The following is a 20,052-nucleotide window of genomic DNA, read 5'->3' as shown; positions in this document are numbered from 1 at the left end:
CCTTGTCCGGCATTCCCAGGGAGTCTGGAAACCGCGGATCGCTGTTCCCAGGGTTTTTTTTGTGCTTCCCTGCCCGATTTTTCACACAAAAGAGTGAACGTGACCCTCCATGTTGGCGCCGGGGCTCCACTACCACCCTTGAATGCATAAATCGGACATTTTTTATCTCAGATTGGGTTTCAAAGCAGAAGCGAAGGCTCCGGCCACGCTGAAGCAGCGAACTGTAATTGAAATTACGTTTATTTGACATTTTTCCAGCCGCAGCCGCGGCTGAGGGTGCCCTGAGGCGCCGCGCAGTCAGGCCAGGGCCGCGCCTCCGCCTGATTGACAGCCGACCCAGCCAATCACGACGCCCGCTCCCGCCGTGACTTCGCCTCCCGCCGCTCAAGCTGCCCAATCAGCATGCGGGGGGTTAACGGACCGTCCCGTGCCAACGTCGGCGGTCAAACGCGCCAATGGACAGAGGGCAGGCTCGTTACCAATGAGATCAAAGAGCTTGCGGACTTGCGGCACCCTATTGGTGACTTCGCCTGTCAGTAACCTCCGCCGGTGCCGGTGGTTGGCTGGTGGGTCGGAGGGGGCTTCCGGGGGCGGGGACACTATATTAAGGGCGGACAAAGGCGGCGGCGAGGCCGTCTAGCTCGCCGCCATTTTGCGCAGCGGGCGCTGAGCTGCAATAGTCGCCGCGGCCGGAGCTCTCTCCTCCTCTCTCCGCTCCACCATGTCGCGGGATCGCTTCCGTAGCCGTGGCGGCGGTGGCGGCGGCTTTCACCGGCGCGGCGGCGGCGGCGGCCGCGGCGGCCCCAACCACGATTTCCGCTCGCCGCCGCCCGGCATGGGCATGGGACAGAACCGCGGCCCGATGGCGGGCGGCCCACAAGGCCCAGGCGGTCCGCCGGGAGGAGGCCCGAAGCCCGAACCGCCGAAGCCGCCTACGTCCACCCCTGCTCCACCTTCTTCATCCTCTTCAGCGTCCGCCACCACGGCGGGACCCACCGGCAGCCAGGCGGGAGCGCCTCCATCCTCTGCGCTTCCCGCGGGGCAGCAGCCACAGCAGCAGCCGCCGGTTTCGGCTCCCTCCTCGTCTCCCTCCGGCCCGCAGCCGCAATCCAAGCCCAGCCCCAGCCCCACACCGGCCGGCGGCCCTAAGAAAGGACAAGGACAGTCTCCCGGCGGCGGCCCCAAGGGGCCGGGTGGCCCGCAGCAGGGGCCGCACAAGGGCGGGCCGGGGCACCGCGGCGGGCCGGGCGGGGAGCCGCGGGGCCGTGGGCAGCAGCATCAGGGCCAGCAGAGCCTCGGGGCACTGCCGGGCTCGGGAGAAAGGAGCGAGAAGCTGTCGGACGAGGTGAGTCACGGCGCTCCCCCCCCACCCCCCATGCCTCCGGCACAAGATGGCGGCGGCTCCGCGCGCCCGCGCCGCCATCTTGAGGGGAGGAGCGGGGGAGAGGCGGCGGCGCCTCAGCGGGACCCGAGCGGTCCCTGGTGTCGGGGCGGTCTCGGGGCTGCGGTTTGGGTTCCGTCGCGTTGCCCGGGGCTGCGGTTTGGGTTCCCTCGAGGTGCCCCTCGCGGTGGCACGGTAGTATGATTTGGATCTCGCGGTGTCCCTGGCGGTCCTGGGGCTGCGGTTTGGATTTCTTCGCGGTGCCCGGGCGGTCCCGGGGCTGCGGTTTGGATTTCCCGGTGCTCCTCAGGGCTCCTCGCAGCTTGGTGTGCAGCACCCAGTGATGGCTCGAACTGGTGTGATTCTTTGTAGGGTTTTAAAGCGAACCTCTCTCTCCTGAGGCGACCCGGGGAGAAGACGTACACACAGCGCTGCCGGTTGTTTGTTGGGAATTTGCCTGCTGATATCACAGACGAAGACTTTAAAAGACTGTTTGCCAAATATGGGGAGCCGGGAGAGGTTTTTATTAACAAGGGGAAAGGCTTTGGATTCATTAAACTGGTAGGCATTCATGTTGTGTGTTCTTCCGTTTCGTTTTCGCGATGTGGTCATGTACAACTTAGTTTTCTAAAACTGGGTTTTGAACTTTCCCCAGGAATCTAGAGCTCTTGCAGAAATCGCAAAGGCAGAGTTGGACGATACCCCCATGAGGGGCCGGCAGCTCCGCGTTCGCTTTGCCACTCACGCCGCTGCCCTGTCGGTGCGGAACCTCTCCCCCTATGTATCCAACGAGTTGCTCGAGGAAGCTTTTTCCCAGTTTGGTCCGGTGGAAAGAGCTGTTGTGATTGTAGATGATCGAGGTAGATCAACAGGAAAAGGCATTGTTGAGTTTGCATCAAAGCCAGCTGCAAGGAAAGCGTTTGAACGGTGTACTGAGGGGGTGTTTTTGTTGACAACGTAAGTACTTCGCCAGGATTTTTTAGTTTTAAGCTGAATAAAGACTGTAGGATTCTAGTTTCTCAGAATAAAGGCTTTTAGAGGAGTAAATGAGTATTTTCTTTTCAGCACTCCCAGGCCAGTTATTGTGGAGCCATTGGAACAACTGGATGATGAAGATGGTCTTCCAGAAAAGCTTGCTCAGAAGAATCCGATGTATCAAAAGTAGGGCACTTTATTTTTATATAAAGAGGGTATCAGTGATGTTTTAAGTAGTACTGTCCCTGGCACTGAGGAATATGGAAAATTTTTCAGTAACAGGATTTAGATTTTCGATTCTGTTTCCAGTTCTTGGGGTTTTGTTTGTTCGTAGTTGAAAGTAACATAATGATTTGCTTAGTGTATTTACTGAGTGTTACACAAGCAGTTTTCTACATTGTATTACAAAGAAGTAACATCTTGACAGATGGTTTTGGTGTATGTAGAAACTTGAAAAATCAGACTTAAACTTTCATGCTATTGTTGAGAGCTGTCATCTCCCTTAAGGCATGTCTCGGGTTGATGATCCCATTGGGAATTTGGAAATTTACATTCATGGTTTGAAATGAGAAATAAAGTAAAATTTTAACTCATTCCATGATTAGTATAAACTTGTTGTGTGTGGATTTGCCTTATGAGCTGACTACTGGCATAAAGGAGCAAAGACTGTAGAGTAGTATTAGGGTACAGAGCAATCTTTTCTGAAACGGCAGGTTTGTGTTAGAATCTGTATATTAAATCTGTTTGTTGTAGGAATTTTCTATTTTCCCAGATCACAAAAGGGAGTGCAGGAAGGGAGATCCAGTTAGTCTTGTTTGGCCTAGAAAGTGTTCAAAATTCTTGCTTTGATCAAAAATTTTAAGTAGTTTAGAGGCAGCTTGGAGAGGAGTGTGGATTAATGCAGCATTTCAAAATGTTAAAATACTTTATATTGGTAATGTAAGGAAAGCTTTTGAACTTGATTGTTTTGTTCCATTAATTACTGAATTTTAAGTTCCAGTTTCTTTATATGATAAAACACACTGTTGGTGCTCAGGCATTTTGAGAACTATTTGTGTGAAAGTAAAGGCTGTTACTTGCCTTTGACACAGAGTGCTTTGGCACTGGGAAAACCCACCTCGGTTGTGCCTGCTCAGGCAAAGGCCTGTCTTTTTTAAGGATTTTTTGCACCTGAATTGTCAGCAGTGAGGTGTCTAAAAACAGTTAAGAATGAGGTAAACAAGCAGTAGCACTCTGAAGATGTTTGAATGTGATAGTGCAGAAGTCTCCATATATGCCATGATAATTATTTGTATCTAGTGCTGTTGTCTCAGTGTGTAAGATGCAGCACTTCCATCACAGCTAGTTCCCTATCCCATGGTTGTCAGGTATTTTCAGGGTGCTCTTGATGTTCCCTGATAATGCAGTTATTTTGCTTGTGATCTTGTATTGACCTTGAGCTTCCAGGATTGCCCACTCTGAGCATCTTCCTTTCTGCAGGGAAAGAGAGACTCCTCCCCGTTTTGCTCAGCCTGGCAGTTTTGAATTTGAATATTCCCAGAGATGGAAATCTTTAGATGAAATGGAAAAGCAGCAGAGAGAGCAGGTGGCAAAAAACATGAAAGATGCCAAGGACAAACTTGAAAGTGAGATGGAAGATGCTTATCATGAGCATCAGGCAAACCTCCTGCGTCAAGGTAACTAGTTCTGAATTCTTACTATTTTTTTGCTTTAAATGCTAGCTTAAGTATATGGCTGTTTAATGGTTTAGTGAGTAAGTTTATACTTCTGACTGTGAACTTGAGAATTTCAGAGTTAAAGAGGAACTGGTAGTTTTTTGATATTTATATCAGTGGATATTGGTAAGAACGGTGATGACACTGGAAGGTACTTCTCTGCCACAGTGCAGCTGAGGCATATCTAATTCAGATATAATTAAAATGTGACATTTTTTGAAAAAGCTGCTCAAAGGCTTCATTCCTGCAGACCTTATGAGGCGCCAGGAGGAGCTGAGGCGTATGGAAGAACTCCATAATCAGGAAATGCAGAAACGCAAGGAAATTCAGCTGAGGTTAGTTTGGCTTTCATGGGATTTTATTCAAAGTTACATTTATGTGGTTTTTTTTTTCCCAATTACTTACGTATGAAAGTTTTTATTTTTCAAGAAACACCATTGCTGCTTCAGTTTGTGTTTGCGAAATTGAACTGCTATGTAAGTTTCTCCTCAAATGTTTGAGCATCATAGAGTATGGGTTTTTTTGCTTATGTGTAATAATTTAGTGCCTTTATATTGCTGGAGCAAGGGATGGTGGTATGTGTTCAATGTGCTCCACTCCCGTGGTTTAACAGTCTGCTTTGGGGTGACCAGGCAGGAGGAGGAGCGTCGCCGGCGGGAGGAGGAGATGATGATCCGCCAGCGGGAGATGGAAGAGCAGATGAGAAGACAGAGGGAAGAGAATTATAGTAGAATGGGTTACATGGATCCAGTAAGTGACATCATGGCGGGTTTGGGATGCATTACCACGTTCAGGAATTGTGTTGATGTATTTTCAAGGTCGCTGTGTTTTGCTTCCTTTGGGTTGGCGACTGCGCTGTGTTTGTGTGGGGGCAGTGGCAGTAGTTGGCTGTACATGTGCTTTGTGTCCTGAAAAGTCTGGGTTTTGGTGGTCGATTATCCAAGGTAAAAGGTGTTTTTTCTATGCAGAGAGAGCGAGACATGAGAATGGGTGGTGCTGCCACAATGAACATGGGAGGTAAAGAATCTTTTAAGTAATTACTTCGTTTGGCTAACGTAGAAATTGTCAGAATATGATTATGTATTTCTCTCTCTTAGATCCTTATGCTTCAGCAGCCCAGAAATTCCCACCTCTGGGAGGTGGTGGCGGCATAGGTTATGAAGCTAATCCAGGAGTTGGCCAAGCAGCCATGAGTGGTTCTATGATGGGAAGTGACATGGTAACGTATCCTGTGGTGGCTTTAGCTTAGCACAAGGGAATTGTTGTGGTTGGGAATGAGTTCTCCAGTGTTCGGATGGTTGTGGAAATGTCACTGTTAACTGCTGACTCTCTTAGCAGGTGTTTAACAGAGGACAGCGTGGCAGTGTGTAGCACTAGAGTAGTTGATAACCTTTATGGTAGCTTACACACTCAGAAAATTGTTTGTAAGTGAATTCAAATGTGCTCTTCAGCATATTTGCAATTAACTGACTTCATTGGACTTTGGAAATTCTGCGTCACTGTTAGGCTTGGAAGGATTTTTTACGAATTCTAGAGAATCTGACAAATTTCATCAAAATACTTAATGCGGTAGCTTTTCAGTAATTTGATGTTCTGTATTGATGGACAAGAGAGATTTTTTTTTTGTTCTCCTTCCCAGTGTGTAACACTGTTTGTTTTGGCCCTTCCAAGCCTAGGTAGGCTGGATGCATGTTGGTCTGGGTATGCTGTTCAGTCCAAAATCTGCGCTCAGGTCTGTTCAAGCAGCAGATTAACTTAAGTAATCAATGGTAAACAGCATATCCCTTAGTCTGTGCTGATGTTGCTGTAGAAGAGCAGAAATGCTGGTTTTTAGCTTCAGGCATGTTCCAGCTATCCTGGACTGTAGCCGTTTGTGGTTCCTGTCCCCCAAAGAAATGATAGCCTGATCTGTTTTCCTCTGTTGGGCATGTCACAAAGGTAGAGCCTGTTAAAGCTACAGCGTATCTCCTGTTCCGAGGTATGTTTCCAAACTGTACTATTTTTGGCACACTACATGTGTGACTGGGCTTGGAGCCTGCTTGGTGTTCCTACACTGAAGCACCATGGATATAGATTACAGAAGTGCTTAATGGGCAGGATGGGAATCTCTTGGCTTAAGTGGCGATACCAGTGTGCTTTCACCCTCCTGAAAGGGTGTACACTTGTAGCACAAGCTGAACTAAATGATTTTTGGGCGGGTTTAGGCCTCTGGCTTAATGTGCTGAGCTACCATAGTAGCTTGTCAGATATCTTCTGTTTTATCTTTTTGGGGAACCATATCTTTGGAATGGTAACTTCAGAGAGCATCATTGATTCAGTAGACAGTGCTGTTGGCCTTAAGGTATCTCAATAATTACTGATATCTAAGCAGTTCCTGAGCTTCCTGTGAGCAGTTAGGCAGTGTGTGGTGCATACTGTGTACATATTTCTCCTGGAAACCATGGTACAGGTGCATGTTGAACTTGTGTAGTACCTGAAATGTGATCTGGTCAAAAGGTGTGACAGTGAGGTGGGTTAACTGCCTAGAGTTTCTTAGGCTGGAGATCTCTGCCACACAATGCTGTCACAGTTCCTGGGCTGATACCTTTAAACAGAACTGGAGATGAGCTGAAGCTGCCATGAATTATGCAGAAATAACCTAAATAATATTTGTGAAACTCCTTTCTTGGGTGCTGACTTTCAGAAGTCAGGAGCTCTGAAGTGTGCATTTTCAGTTGCAGATACTTTTTGTAACAAACCACCTACCATTGTTCTGTGACTCGGTAGTGGGAACCTTGGTTGAAATGAAAATTTAAAGCTCTCTTTGACCTCATCATGTCTTTAAGTTCTGTAGGTTGAATGCTGATCACACCTAGTAATACAGTAACTGAATGAAGTACATGCAACTAGAGGTACAAGTAAATAGACCCGAAGTCTCTGCTTTATTGCAGAGTAACTTAGCTGTTACACCTTGGTGTGAAACCTTTCAATGCTGTTAAGCTGTGAATTTTCCAAGAGCTTGTGGTGAAGGTGGGGTGGGAAGGGAGATACTGCCTGGATGCACACAACCCTCTGTGCATTGCTCTAACTGGAAACACTGAGTGCTTGGAACACGTTTTGCATCTGATGCAGCACCAGCAGCTCCGGAGTACGTGGGGTTTGAACAAGTGCCAGTCTTTGCTCGAGCAGTTGCGTTGGTTAGGTAAAGCACTGGTCAGTAGCTTTTTTCACATTTTTTTTTTTCTTCTTGCAATGCAGTAGTGCTCACAATGAGTATTGGTACTGCCAAAGGCCTCTGCAGTTTAGTCAGCAGACCGTAGTCTTAACCCCATCTTGAAAAGCACATGGTCTCTAGACAGCACATGCCAGTCCTGGTGAGTAGGCATTCTGTTACATTTGATGAATGTCAGCTCCTGCTTCAGCCAACCGGAGCTGCGTTCTCTCATTAGGCTTATTTGGAAATGACAGTGATGTAATCTGAGCTTTTACTGCACTAAAGGTGAGAAGTTTGCAAGCTATTTGCATTAACTTGGTTGAAAATTTTGCTAGAGCTCATTTGGAAAAGTTGTTAATTCACATCTGCACTAATGCTTACATTTCTAGCACTGCAGGGAGGATCTGTTCTTTGTAACAGATGTATGAGAATGCATCAAGTGGGAACATACCTCAAGGCATGTATTACAATAAACTAATTTTTAAATTACCCTTTTTTCCTTTCTATGTTCCCGGTACCTGTGGATCGGCTCAATGGTGATTGTATCGACGAACCTTGACTACGGAACCTTCTAAAAATATATACTTAACACACATGGACATCAACTACTTATAATGAACTGTTAATTCTGTTCCAATAGCGTCCTGAACGCTTTGGGCAGGGAGGTGCGGGGCCCGTGGGTGGCCAGGGTCCTAGAGGAATGGGGCCTGGAACACCAGCAGGATATGGTAGAGGGAGAGAAGAATATGAAGCCCCAAACAAAAAGCCCCGATTTTAGATGTGACCTGTAGTTTCATTCCAGTTTGTTTTTGTCTGTCTTGTTTAGACACCGACTTCTTAATTCTTGCATTTTAGTAAGAAAGCTACGTTTTTATGGATGTTAGAAACTTACTGACCTAATATTTGTAAGTGGTCTGTTTGGGCGAGTACAATTTAATTATGTAATGCAGTGTTTCAAAATCAAATTTAGCTGTTTTTTTGATGTATAACGTCCCTAACTTGATGGCAGTGTACCTTGTGCCACTGAATTCCCAAAGTGTACCAACCTTTTTTTTACTGTGCTTCAAATAAATAGAAAACTAAATGTAGTAACTCTTCTTGCCAGTCGTGGTTAAACAAAGGAGGCCAAATACCACACCTGCCACTGTAACCCGAGAGCCTCGAGCTGAGGTCGGACTAGACCAGGGTGTGGAACTGCAGTGAAGAGTGAGATCTCTTCCCATAGTGCCTCTCTAGCCAAAGATTGGGTTATATTGTAGCCGAACTTTGCAGTAGGTGCAGATTTTTTGAGCAGTAATTGTGCTGCAATAAGGAAGCAAATGGCAATCTTACAAGTGCTGTAAGATACATTATTTAAAGCTTCACTGCAAGCAGTGCAGTAATGAATTCCATATTTTAGCTATGGGTGGTGGGATGGTAGCACTTACCACCCTGGCAGTTACTGCTTGGAATCTTTCAAAGACTTTAAGCAGAAGACTAGCAATGGTTATTTTAAAATAAATTCATAGAATGCCTTGTATTGGCTGACTTCCTAACTAAAGGATTGTTAATGTGATATTTATATGCTCTTAAGCTGTCTTGAGATTACAGGATCTGGCCTTGCTCCATATTGTACACCTGCCTGAAATTGCTTGGCAAAAAGACCAGAAGTGTTACTCGAGTGATTAAGGTTAACTTGCTTATGTCCTCATGCTAACAGTGGACTAATTTGCCTAGTTCAGAATACAATCATTTGTATTACGGGGACTGCAGGAACTATTCTTAAATCGTGTAGCTGGTGGGCAAATCCTAAAATCCTGTATGTAAAATACAGCAATCAGCTTGCTTGCATGATGGTTATCGCTCTTTTATTATTGATGTTTGGAGATAATGCTTCAAAAGTAGTATCTGAATCTGGAGTTTTAAGAGTTAATACTACACAGTGCAAATAAACTCCCTTTAAGGTTCTTTTTGTAGAAGATCTGATGAATTCGTTAGTTTGCTGTTCATTTTATTAAGCCCCAGAAGAATTTCAAAGCATTCTGGACTCATTGGTAAGGTAGTTGCTTTGCTTATTATTACAATATGCCAGGTAAGCTGGGAACGTGACTTCCCAGTGTCAAATACCTCGGTGTTAATGCAGGATACATCAACCTGCTTGGCACAAAGTAGGTAAACTTAGCTTGGCTGTACCTTCACATGATCCCCAACCATTGGAGTTCTGTGAATAGCTTTAATCTTCCCAATATCTTTCATTCCTTGTGCTAATCATTGGCTAATTCTAAATTTTCTGCTAAATTTTTCCCTGTGGTTAAAACTTAAGTGTCAGATTGCAGGGTTTTAGGGTACAGATGTCTGATCCCTCTTGAAGTACTGTTACCCCTTAAATGACAGAATAGCAAGTTGGGAAATGCTGATACAGATAACACTGACTTGGAACGTGAAGCTCACTAAAGAGCGATTCAGCTTGTTCGGTGAATGCTTTTTGTTTACCCAGAAAAGTTTGGGGGTTGATAACATGCTACAGCAATGAATTGCTCTTGAGGAAATTCCAAATTGGCAGTTCATAAACTGCAGACCAAGCATTTGGAAGTTACTTGTATTGGATAGTTTACAAATGAGCAGTATCGATGCAATTTGCATTATTGAAGCGGATTTAAACAATATCTTTTCTGGAGGGTGTTCATGGGACACCCACAAAAGGTGAAGGTGTCCGAGGTGGGGAATTCTGAACGTGAACATTAAATTAATTTTTTCAGTTTATTTTTCAGATTACATGTCATTCTTTATTAAAAGAGATGCTGGTGCATATCCTAAAGTATGTTCTTTTGTAGTTCTGTAACTTGGAAGAGTGAAGGATGCTGCTGTCTTTGTACCTTACAGAGCTTGTCTTTGGGTACCCCTGTTTTGTACGTAAGCTACTGTTGCGAGGTATTAAAATAGCTGAGCTGCAAAACGATGATTAGTAAATACATTGAAAGATTTGGCGGTTTTCAAAACATCTGCAAGTTTGGTTAAATCTGGCTTTGTTGTAGCTGCATAAGCAGAATTTCTAAAACAAGTTCTGCTTTGAGTTGCATGTACTAAACAGGCATATGATGACCTAGCCATCTTGTTTTCAAGACCTTTTAAAGATGGTGTCTTAAAAGCTGGCAAACATGTCAACTTTAAAATCTGATAAAAGTTACTAAATGTGGGAGGCGAGAAAGTGACGTTCCTTTGATCTGTTCCTATGAGGTTTTGGACTTTTTTCATAAACTCAGATTTATATAATTGAATCTTTTAAAATCTTTCAGAAAAGTTCTTTGCTGGTCAGACCTGTTTTTGGATGGTCTGGATCACATAACATTTTTGTACTGGACTTGGAGGACATTGGCTGTTGCAATTTAGCTTGTTTTATCAAAATTGAGTCCATTTTGACACTTGGAGCTCTAAAAACTGCAGCAAGTAGAAACTGGTATCGTTACACATATGTCTTCACACTTTCTCAGAAATGAATACAGAATAATCTTACCTTCTGGTGTAGATACATTACACTAATCATTTATACAGCTGATGAGAAACTGAAAATGCTTTTGAGATTTTGTGGTATTTTTGTGGTAGACAAATTCTTGGCTTCTCCTTGGCAACCATTTACTGTGGCAGCAAGTTCTTGCTGGAGTTTGAGACTGCAATTTACACTTTAAACTAGTGGCCTGCTACATAACTGCACTTAGCCAGCATTTCTGCAGTTCATAACTGTGAGGAACGTAGTACCACAAATGGCAATGGACATTAGGACCCGGATGTAGTATTCCTGCTTGCTCCAAGATTCTCATTGCCGACTGCGTACAGGTAGGTAACAAGCAATATAATATAACTTGGTGACTTTCTATGTAATCTGATACTGTGGGTATTCTGACATCACACTTCTGACTGTGGAATTACAGTGCAGCACTCCATACCTGTATGCTGAGCTTGCATCAAAGCTGCGTGGTTTTCGGTTTTAAGCTTTTGTCTCATTCAGAGACAACAAGTAACTTACTGTGGTTCTTAGATGAGGATTTCCAGACCCGATTCCTCTGTACATACGACTTGGCTTGGGTGGATTTTTCTTAGTTCCGATGTAACAAAGATATTCTTAAATGAGCACTGTGGGGAAAAGCGAATGTGATCTTAAACTCACTTGACTAGTTGACAAGGTGCTCTCAAGTGCCTAGAAAAGAACACGTTTAAACTTCTCTGTAGTGATGAAGTGACCCATCTGCAGCTCATCCCTGTGTAGAGTCTTGGCTTGGTGGGAATATGTCAGTAACCACTGCTCTTGCCTTGTGTGTGCTATGTAAGAGTCACCTCAAACTACTGGTACAAGCAGCTCTGAGACTGATCCAGGATACTTTTGAGGATGTAAATGAGTGCTTGATTGAATATCCCTGTGAGTTTCATAAAGTTTATTGGACATTGCAGTAGTCTTTATTTTAACCTTTGATTGACAAGCCTGATACATTCCTCTGCTTTAATTGACAGCGATGAGATTCTGTACTTCTGCCTTGTATAGTCATCTTGGTAGTGTAATGTACAATTTCATTTTTCATCAGTCTTGGGATGTAATTCTAAACTCTTCATTACTAGAACTCCTGACTATAGTGTTCCAGGATTAACATGCTTACGTTGCCAGACATCCAGATGTGCTGATCTCCAGCTCTTTTGCATTAGCTCTTGAACCTGAATTTCAAGGTCCCTTGTTCCAGCAAATGATCTGGCTCTTGTCTGATACTCAGTTTATTTCACAGGTGTTGTAATGTGTTTTCCCTTGTTCTGCAAAGTTCTGCTTTGCATACTCGTTTCTGGTGTTACTGTCACTTCTGGACCCTTCTTTGTTACCTTCCAGGCAGGACTCTCGCTGGTGAACAGGGATCTGCTGGACAACCTTGCCCTCTGCTGTAGCCACTGTTCCATGTTCCATTGAACCCTTGAAGTAGCAGCTGCACCATAAGATAATGTCAACAAGTCTTTGGTTACACCACAGCGAGTGTAGCCCATGCCAGCTGGTCACAGAGTGACACCTTGTCACAAAGTCAGTTTGGCTTTTGATGATGGTTTACCTTTACCTGTGACTTAAATCCATTTTGTGATGGCTCATCCTTACCTGGGACTGGGATCCAGTAGCAAACCTGCTGGCAGCCAGTGTGCTGTCAGGTAGCAAAACTGAATTAGTGATCTTAAACCATTGCTCAAGATCTGACTCAAGTTTTTCCAGTGTGTTCTGGATACTTGACTTGCAGGAATGTCATGAAGGGGTTATTGGCTCATCTGCCTCATTCTACGTACTTGAACTAAGCAGGTTTTTGACACTCTTGGAGCAAGCAATTTGTGACTGAACCATGGGACTCAGACCAGCTCTGGCTGCAGTAATGAAACTTGGTGTGGTAGCAAACTTAGTCATGTCTGCTCTAAGTCAGTCTGTAATAAGTGGGTACAAGAAATGACATTCAAGTGCTTGCATTGTGTTTCATCTTGGTTTTATCTGTGTGTGAAATACACTTTTTCTCAAAAGCTTACCTGAAGCTCAGAAGTGTGGTGTCAGAATACATCTGCGTACTGCTAGGCCCTCCGAGCAGAGCCTGGTGCTGGCAGGAGAGCACAGCACAGCGTGGATGGGGCTTTATTGTAACATTAAGCATACAAAGTGTTGATTTGCTTGCAGTTCTCCCCATAGCTAAACACTGAGGCCTGTGAGTAGTTCTAGGACTGGAGCAGTAATGGGGTTGCATGTCTCTGTTAATCATTGCCAGCTGCAGTGACATGATCAGGAAGGCCAGTGTTCTGTTCCATTATATTCAATGAGGCTGAGCATGTTGGGAAGGATGCATCCAAGTATGCTGCTCTGGGGAATCACTTGGCTTCTTCCACTACCAGCAAGTTTTGGAATCAGCTAATTAGCTTCAGATTTTTTCACTCTCCATACCAGCTAGTGGGGCTGTTAAATAGCTGCTGCCTGGAAAAGGAAAAAAGGGAGGATTGGCCTTCTCCCACCTGTGTCATTGCTGCTAGGTAATGATTGACATGTTAGGACTTGGCTGTGCAATCCCGCAGTGATCTGTGAACACCCCATCTCTATAAATGTTGCTTCTGAACACCAGTACTGAAGAGCTAACTGGGGAGGGCTGGGGAGGAGTGTGGCTAGCAGGGAATCTGCAGTTTTCAAAGGATGCACAAAGATATAGTATCCCTTATGCATGGTGTTTGTTGCTATGGCAGAGAAAACGTGCATAACTCTCCTGCTCCCGAGGGCCGTGAGGAAACCCAGGTGGTGGGTTGGAGACTAAAGCCTGAAGCTGTCCCTGCCTGGTCAGATCATACTGTGCCCATGGTGGGATCTGCCTCCCAACTGGAGCTGTGCAGAGCCTTGCACCACATCCCCAGCTCCCACCATTGCAGGCTGCCCTCAACTATATAGTAAAGGGGGGTCTTGAGGAGGGAAGAACCTTGCTGAGGATAAAAGCAGTGACAGTGCCAACCTCTAGTGTCTGCCTTTGGCTTCTGAAGCACTTGTAGGACTACAGAACACGAGGGCTCCAAGAGGCCAGGGCCACTGCACTCCCCCAGGAAGGGGAAGAGAGGGGCCATTGCTACAGGAGACAAGTAGGGTCATAGAGTTAAAGTAGCTGACAAAATTAATGCCTTCACATAAGGGATAGTATACCTCTGGCTGCAATCAAACCTCACTGTGCTCAGACCGGGGTTATGGTTTGTGCTCAGGGTGCAGTTCTTCAGGCAGCTGCCTGTATATTTCTTCAGCTCTTGATGAGTATTTAGGCTAGCCTATTTCTGCCCCTTATTCTTCCACGTAATAGTTTGGAATAATTGATAAGTTCCCCCTCATAACTAATCAGTCCATGTATGTTAAAACCTTATTTTTAAGTTAGTTTTGAAATGGTCACAATTTGCTGTGTATGACTCTAATAACTTCAGTTGTTATCCTTTAGGTGAAGATGAAAGCTGAGTGACACCAGAGTGCTCATCCATGGGAAGTAAGTATTGCTTTTTGTCCTGGATGGATGAAATCATAAAGGTTTCTGGGCACTTGGTGTTCAGTCACTGAGTACCTTTGAATTGGGGAATACTGAGAAGTTGGGATGAGTGAATACATTAAACGTGTAGGGTAGAACATGGTCCCTAACGTCATGCTGTGGGCTTGAGCACTGTGACTCCATCTGGGCTTGATACCTTGACAGCAGCGGCTAAAAATATCTTTTTAGACGTGGGTTTGTACAAAAGATTTCACAATCACTGTGGGTATAGTAACTTGGGAATGTTTTTCCAGTTGAGGAGTCGAACATGAGCACATCAGCACGGTGCCCAGTGGTGTGTGGAAGGGACCAAGGGAACAGGTGGACAAGTAAGTAGTTGGTGTCCTTACGCTGCTGTGAGGGCTTGGTAGCCCATCACCCTGTGTTGGGTTATGTAATTCCTGCCTGAAATGTGTGATTAATTTTATATAAAGTTTCCGAATCTTGCTTTTGTAGAGCCAAAATGTAACCGTTGTCCGAGGCTTTTCAGCCCTGCAGCAGCAAATAAATTCTGTCCTTTGTGTGCTGCAGGTGGTCAAACAAGAAATGACCAGTCCTGCACTCAGGCTGCAGTTGGTGATTGTCAGCGTGGAAAAAGGAGAATAGATCAGCTGCTTCTCAGATGTTAATTCAACTAAACCTTGTTAAAAAGCTGTTTTGCTGAAATACTTTAACATTGAATTTAAAAAATAACCTAGTGTATAAATCAGCATGTACAGAAGCACAGCAAATAGCAGTTCAGGGAAATAAACCAACTTGCAGAGCTGGAATTAATGACATTTTCCCTCTAATTTGCCACTAAACTACAAAGGGAAACTTCAAACATTTAAAATCTTGTTTGAGGAGCAACATGCTGAGTACCTTAATTCAGGTATCACAGGTAAGTAACAGTAGACCTATAAGGTGTGAAGCCAGTGGGATTCATTTGGTGAATTCCTATTGAATCCTGTGTGGTTTGTCACTGCTGCTCCTTGCTCTGGGGTAGAAAAACACACAAAGCCATTTCTGATCTTAGAAGTACATGAATTATGTTCATTTAATCTCAAATCTGATACGAGTACTTGAGAATATTTGGCAGGTGCATGGCCTGTGGTTCTGAATGGTGATTCCATGTCATGTAGTTCCTGCTGTTTTCTGTCTTTTGCAGTCTTTCTAATTATGTGCTTTGCGCTTGCAGAAAAAGAAGTCTGAGTGCAATGAAGAGGAACCAGGAACATACAGCTCTTAAAAATAAAATACTTAAATATTTTTATAAATGACTTCTGTTTTATTACGGAGGGTATTCAGTGAGTAAGCAGTCTGTCAGTGTGGAGTGGTATGGCTGGGTCTGAGAAACAGGAATTTCTGGAAATTTCACTCGTTCCTTACTCCCATTTTGTGTTACATAGTTTTGTATCATAGAATTCCAAATGTTTACCGGTACCTGGTTGGTTTTTAATAGCTTTCTTGGTGATGACTGCAGTAATTTAGCCTGAGATGCCAAGAGTTAAGAGTTCTCTAGAAGCCAGAGCAGTGCTGGGTTTAGCTCTTGCAGCACAAATTGCCATGGTTCATGTTGCTTCGCTTGATGCTTTGGCAGCTGCACTGTGTACATACGTGGTTCATGCTGTCATTCATTAAATACAATCCTTTGTTTAAATATCAAGTTGTTTAATATGTTGAAATACACCAGTGGTGGCTCTGCTTATTTTGGCAGGGTTTCCTCCTGCAGTGGCATGAAGAGTCATGAACATTTGGGTGGGACCTGCTTTGCCAGATCAGAAACATGAAAATATGTTCAATTTCATCTGGCAAAGTGGTATGAAATGCTTGAGAGAGGTATGAATGCCTGAGAGTGCTCGTGGGAGGGAGGGGTTGGTGCACTAGGAGCTGCTGCTGTTCTCTCTCAGGCAATCAGGTGCTGGGTGCAGGCAATCTGAGGTGTTCCACTGATTTGATGACTTCATTACTTCATGGCATTGTCTGGATCCTCCAAAGGCTTCAGTGAGGTTTGTGGCTCCTCAGTAGTCACCCTGCAGGGACTGGGGTTCAGTGTCTTTGTCTCCACAGCTACTGCAGCTCGTGCAGCCTTTTTTCTTCAGATTCTGTTGCTTTCTATTAGCTTGTCCTCATTTCCACTGTTGCAGCACTGGCTGCTTCCTGTGTGAAACTGTTCCGGCATTCCATTTGCTGAACTTCACCTCCTGAACTCCCTTCTGTGAGCAAACCACAGCCTGTGTTCTGTAGGGTTGGGATGGGTTTTCCCTGGCTGTTACCGTCACCTGGGGTGTCCTCTGGCTGGTGAGGCTGACACCTTCTTCTACCAAATAGTTCATTAAGTAGCTTCTGTAATCAATAAAAAATCAGAGGCTGAGACCAGGTATGCTTGAACAATGCCCTGATGCCACAGCCTTGCATGTACACTGAGCTGCTGCAATCCCTTTTTCAGGGTTTGATCTTTATTTTTTAATTGATTTTCAACCAAGGAGCTTTCCAAGCCATGAAGGCCTGGAGCCTGCCCTGGCCCCTTGCTTTCTGTCATTCCATGGTGTGCCAACCCGAGCTCCAGATCATGGTGAGCAGCTGAAGAATCAGTGCTGCCAGGAGTAAAAATAATGTCACTGTCCCTGGGCCATGTCCAACCAGTGCCTGTGGTAGCCCCTGCAAGGTGGTGGCTGAGCTGGGGTCGGTGCAGGTCCAGCTGACCGTGCTCTCTGTGCTTCCTCGTGCCTGGAAAACACTTCGGGCTCTCATGCTTTATTGGCATTAAAAAAATATTTCCACTTGAATTGCACAAACGTCAGCGCCTGCGGCTCCCCCGGGCCTGGCTCTCGCCAATCCCGGGCTGCCTTTCCTGGGAGGCTCGGCGTGTGCCGGTGGCTGAGCAGCGCAGGCGGTGACGCAGAGGCCTGGGGAGCGCGGCTGCCTCCGTGACCCCAAAGCGGCCTCCCTGGGGCCAGAGCATCCTCGCTGCTGCTGCCTCCTCAATCTGCTCCTGCCTGCTCCCTAGAGCTGTGGCCAGCACTGCCTGTACCCTGCTTGATCTGTGCTCCCTGCAGCCCCTCGCGCTCCAAGCCAGCCGGTGTTGCCATGGTCCACACCTGCTCAGAGAGGCCACGAAGCCCCAGCTGTGGGACTTGTTGCGGGGACGTGGGGGCTCCCCTTTTTCCTCCAGTTCTGTTTTGGTGGGAGGATGGTGCTGCTGGCGGGGATGTGTCACAGCCTGGGGGGTGACGCTGCACATCTGAGCACCCCCTGCCCCGGCAGCACCCAAGGGCTAGGGGGTCCCTGTCCGTGCGGGGCCGGGCTGAATCGGGCAGGGACAGGGCTGGGAGCAGGGCCGGGCTGGGAGCGGGACCTGGCTGGGAGAGGGACCTGGCTGAGCCGGTCACGGAGCGGGGCCGGACCGGGCTGGGAGCCGGGCCGGGCTGGGAGCGGGACCGGGCTGGGAGCGGGGCCGGGCCGGGCTGGGAACGGGGTCGGACCGGGCTGGGAGCGGGGCCGGGTCGGGCTAGGGAGCGGGGCCGGGCCGGGCTGGGAACGGGGCCGGGTCGGGCTAGGGGGCCGGGTCGGGCTGGGAGCGGGGCCGGGCCGTGCTGGGCTGGGAACGGGGTCGGACAGGGCTGGGAGCGGGGTCGGACAGGGCTGGGAGCGGGTCCGGGCCGGGCTGGAAGCGGGGCCGGGTCGCTCCGCCCCGCTCCGCCCTCGGGCCCGCCCGTCCCGCCATGGCGGCGGCCTTTACCGCCCTCCGTGTCCTGCTTGGGCTCTTCTTCTTCCTCACGGGCGCCCTGAAGGTGTCGGACTGGCTCTCGGCCGACCTGCACCGGCACATGGTGAGCGAGGCCGCGGGCTGGGTGGGCTCGGGGGCCGCAGGGCCGAGCCGGGGGGAATGAGCAGGTTGGGGGCAGCGGTGCAAAGGGCACTTTGGCGTGCAGGGTTGAGCTCCGGGGGAAAGGAACAGGTTGGGGTGCAGGGTTGAGGCCCTCGGGGTGCAGGGTTGAGCTCCGGGGGAAACGTGCAGGGCTGACCCTGATGTGGTGCGGGGCTGAGCCTTGAGTGAGAATGAGCAGGTTGAGAGTACAGGAGTTCAGGGTGCAGCACTTTGGGGTAGGGGGCTGAGCCCTTACTTGTAACTCAGCCAGAGTCCCTTGGAACGCAGGGCTGATCCCCCTGAGGGGGAATGGGCAGGTTGGGATGTTGGGCTGCAGGGCCAAGCACTTTAGGGTGCAGGGCTGATCTCCTTGGGGTATGGGGTTGAGTTATTTAGGGTGCAGAGCTGATCCCCCTGACAGGGCAGGGTAGAGCAGACCCACTGGAGGGGCTGTATTCCCCCAGCCCCAGGCTCAAGGCTGCCTTGCTCCCCTCCCACCCTTCTCAGGCGTCGGAGTTTGTGCGCTTCGCCAAAGTGTTTCCCCTGAAGGAGTTGGGGTTTGTGCCGGAGCCGGGCGGGTACCTGGCAGCCGTGGGCTGGGTGGAGGTGACGGCCGGGCTGCTACTGGCATTTGGGCCCCAGCTGCTGCAGGAGATCAGCAACTTCATCCTCAGCGTCGTCATGATTGGTGAGAGCCAGCAGCGCCCACTGCCCTTTGTGGTGTCTTGGGACACCGTCAGCCAGGGACCCCCATTCCCACTCTCTGCTCCCTGCCCAGGTGCCATCTACACGCTGCTGGCGCTGCGGGAGCCACTGGCCATGTGTGCCCCAGCCACCCTCTGCCTCGGCCTCCTCCTGCTGCTCAACATCCGTGGGTACCCGGCCACCCCTCGGCCCAAGTTCGAGTGACCAGAGGTGGGAAGGACAGATGGCTCAGCCGGTGGGAAGCAATGCCTTTATGGTATTTTCAGGGACGGCATCGCATCCTGCAGGGTAACTTGCTGCTGAGACACTCTACTGCCTCTGCCAGTGAGTCTGGTGCTGGTTCTCCCCACACTGCGGGACCTGGGCCAGTGCTGTGGGATGGTGGCCATGGCACCACTGTGGCACTGCTGTGGCACTGCTCCGGCAGCTCCATTGCTCAGCTCACAGAAGGTGTCCAGCTCTTCCCAGTGTTTGGCCACACTGAGCAGGGGCTGGCTCTGCTCTCTCGGGGGCTTTCAAATTTTGGAATAAAACCTCTTGTTTTTCACGTTTTGCCTCCCTGTTTATGTCTGCCTCCCCCCCACACTAAGGCTCAGGGGCTAAGGGGATGTCCTGGGGCTGGAGGAGCCGGTCCCTGGGGACAGCGCCTGGAGGCAAGGCCTGGGGACCTGTGGGAGCTGGCACGGGAGCTGGCACAGAGGTGGATGGACAGCGGGGAGAGCCCATCTGAGGTGGGATCCCTCGGGCACCTACAGCTGCCCAGCGATGTGCCGGGCCCCTTGCTGCACATCCAGGGAGTGACAGGAGTGAGTGCCCAGGCAGGCATGTGCTTTTTGTGGATCTTGCTCCCACAGGGAGCCACCCTCTGCCACCCCAGATGGGCACAGCACACACAGGATGAACCACAGTTCATCTGAACCCGGTGCATCTCCTGGCAAGGGGTCTGGGATAGCTGTGTGGGGAGTCTGGCTGTTGGGACCAGCAAGGGGTGTAAGACACCCCTGTACCCCCGGTGGGACCTGAATTACCTTGGAGTGATGTCTTTAGTGTCCTAAAGGAACACACAAATTGCAGGGCCACACAAAGCAGCGAGTCAGATGCTCACAGAGTTTGGGCCTGTAGGGCTGCTTCCCCTAAAACCAGCTTTGAAGCCAACAAAAGCACAAATAGCCAGAAGGAGGCAGATTCCTGCTTTGATGCCT

General features: G+C 48.0%; 2 protein-coding genes across 4 annotated transcripts; both read left to right on the top strand.

The window, feature by feature from the left end:
• Positions 1 to 636: 636 nt before the first annotated feature.
• On the top strand, positions 637 to 15,561 carry SFPQ (splicing factor proline and glutamine rich). Of its 3 annotated transcripts, XR_014227065.1 has the most exons (12): positions 637 to 1,345; positions 1,754 to 1,942; positions 2,037 to 2,338; positions 2,447 to 2,542; positions 3,836 to 4,032; positions 4,322 to 4,406; positions 4,704 to 4,821; positions 5,040 to 5,088; positions 5,169 to 5,290; positions 14,212 to 14,256; positions 14,550 to 14,624; positions 15,473 to 15,561. XR_014227065.1 is itself a non-coding variant. In XM_082296629.1 (11 exons), exons 1-10 carry the CDS (start codon positions 722 to 724, stop codon positions 14,230 to 14,232), a joined length of 1,803 nt encoding a protein of 600 aa, XP_082152755.1. In that variant the 5' UTR covers positions 637 to 721; the 3' UTR covers positions 14,233 to 14,256; positions 14,550 to 15,462. The 3 variants fall into 3 exon arrangements, 2 of the variants coding, with proteins under 2 accessions (XP_082152755.1, XP_082152754.1); XM_082296629.1 differs by lacking the exon at positions 15,473 to 15,561 and having other exon boundaries at positions 14,550 to 15,462; XM_082296628.1 differs by lacking the exons at positions 14,212 to 14,256; positions 14,550 to 14,624; positions 15,473 to 15,561 and adding an exon at positions 7,905 to 9,222.
• A 2,432-nt stretch (positions 15,562 to 17,993) lies between these two features.
• TMEM35B (transmembrane protein 35B) lies at positions 17,994 to 19,399 on the top strand. Its single transcript, XM_082296573.1, has 3 exons — positions 17,994 to 18,107; positions 18,653 to 18,833; positions 18,924 to 19,399. Exons 1-3 carry the CDS (start codon positions 18,000 to 18,002, stop codon positions 19,052 to 19,054), a joined length of 420 nt encoding a protein of 139 aa, XP_082152699.1. The 5' UTR covers positions 17,994 to 17,999; the 3' UTR covers positions 19,055 to 19,399.
• Positions 19,400 to 20,052: the final 653 nt, after the last annotated feature.

The sequence above is a fragment of the Coloeus monedula genome (genome assembly GCF_965178545.1).
Source record: "Coloeus monedula genome assembly, chromosome: 24".
NCBI lineage: Eukaryota > Metazoa > Chordata > Aves > Passeriformes > Corvidae > Coloeus > Coloeus monedula.
This window is presented reverse-complemented; position numbering and strand designations above follow the sequence as displayed.